The sequence below is a fragment of the Pterocles gutturalis genome, unplaced genomic scaffold, assembly GCF_000699245.1.
Source record: "Pterocles gutturalis isolate BGI_N339 unplaced genomic scaffold, ASM69924v1 scaffold39123, whole genome shotgun sequence".
NCBI lineage: Eukaryota > Metazoa > Chordata > Aves > Pterocliformes > Pteroclidae > Pterocles > Pterocles gutturalis.
The window spans coordinates 3,671-5,347 of NW_010124343.1; the positions used below are offsets into that span (position 1 = coordinate 3,671).

At 55.1% G+C, this 1,677-nt stretch overlaps 1 protein-coding gene across 1 annotated transcript in view; it reads left to right on the forward strand.

Annotated features, from left to right (window-relative positions):
* The window catches only part of PA2G4 (proliferation-associated 2G4, 38kDa), a 6,956-nt gene that overhangs the window by 1,715 nt on the left and 3,564 nt on the right, over positions 1-1,677 (forward strand). Inside the window, exon 5 of the mRNA XM_010078233.1 lies at positions 444-507. Coding sequence (XP_010076535.1) covers positions 444-507 — 64 coding nt within the window. The remainder of the gene's footprint in view (positions 1-443; positions 508-1,677) is intronic.

Below are 1,677 nucleotides of genomic sequence, written 5' to 3' on the forward strand. Positions count from 1 at the left end.
CCTCGGTGTTCCCGCTCGCCAGTCCTTGCCTCGCTGGCACCAGCTGGGCACACGCAGCAGCTCCATTGAACGGTGCTCCCTTAAATCTCCACTGGCACCTCTCCCTCGCCTGGTGCTTGGGCATCTTGGCAGTCGTGGGCGATGCCAAACGTCCTCGTGTGGCTCATGGTCCCCGGTGTGATCCCCTGAAGAGGGGTGGCTCGTGGGAGGGCACTGGGTGCGGTGCAGAAGGCCGAGCTGAGCCCATGTTACGTGTTGATTTGGTTGATGCAGGATTAAAGCCTGACGCTGTTTCTCCTTTTTTATGGAGGTGCTGGAGCACCAGCCGGTTGGCAAACCTGCCCCTTTTACCACCGAACGCTGCAGAGTTAAAAAACCTCTCATTTTCAATTATATCAGTCAATTTCGTATCCTTAATGTGTTTTTGTGTGTCCTTTATCCAGAACACACAAGTGACAGATGCGTGGAACAAAATAGCCCACTCGTTTCACTGCACGCCGATCGAAGGTAAGGAGGGGCAGCAGCGGACGGGAGGTCACGATGTTTTAGCTGCACACCACATCCTGAGCGGCTCGGATTCTGGGAAACGTCGAATGACTGGGAGTCCCAGAACACCATCTTTAAATGCAGCAGCCTTTGCTAAAAAAAATCCCTTCCAAACTCTCTAGATTCTTCTTCCTTTCTTTGTTTTTATGATTTTTAAAGATGCATTAATTTAGGAACAATCGATGTGGACTTCCACGGCTGGTAGGTAGTGTCCGGGCTTGGGGTCTATCTGGCAAATCGCACGGCCCTTGGCTTTCACACTTGAGCACTCGTGGTTCAAACCCCTTTGGTGAACCACAGAACAGAGCTCATAACAGCAGAGCCGCTGCAGCAACAGCCCAAAGATGCGCAGGGTGTGTGGTTTTCTTCCTCGCAGCTCTGAGCTGACTGACGTTCTCTTTGCAGTGTTGATAACGGGCGAGTGGGAAGGCGCTGGGAGGGCTGCTGGTAGAAACGAGGCCGCTGGCTCCTCGTCTGAGCGATGGCGAGCGCTCGGCCTGACATCTGGCACACGCCAGTCAGTGACATCACTGTCAAATGGTTCTTTCAGCCACAATTAAATTGGTCCATTATTAGTTAAATTTCCTGAAATACCGTAAAGCTGAGTTGTTCTCTTCGCTCGCCTCAGCCCGGTCTCGGAACATTGGTTCCCTGTTCCCTGTGTGGGATGGCTTTGTGGGTCCCCTCAATGCTTCGCTCCGTTCTCAGTGAAAGAACACGGCCGTGGCTGCAGCGAGGAGCCCTGCCGAGGGAGCGGGACCAGCCCCTGTTCTGGAAATGGTCGAGTGCCACAGTTATCCAGGCACTGGCAGCAGCATAAGGCCCTGGCTGATGAAAACAGAGCTGTGCTCTCCCTTCCCGCCAGCAGCAGCCGTCCTTCCTGTCGTGCAACTGTCCCTGCTGGCTGGTGGCTTGGGGAGCGGGACAGGAGTGGCCGGGAGTGCCTCTTCCTAGTCTTCCATTTGAGCGTGAACCGTAGGATGGAAGGGAAAAGCGAAGCAAACCCCCCAAGATACCCTTTGGGAGCCGTACAGCCCGGGTACTGGGGAAGCGCCGGTGCCGAAGCTGTTTGCTTTGCTGCTCGCTGTTGCTGAGGGCCGCAGTCTGCGCCCTGGAGGCTTCACAGTGCCC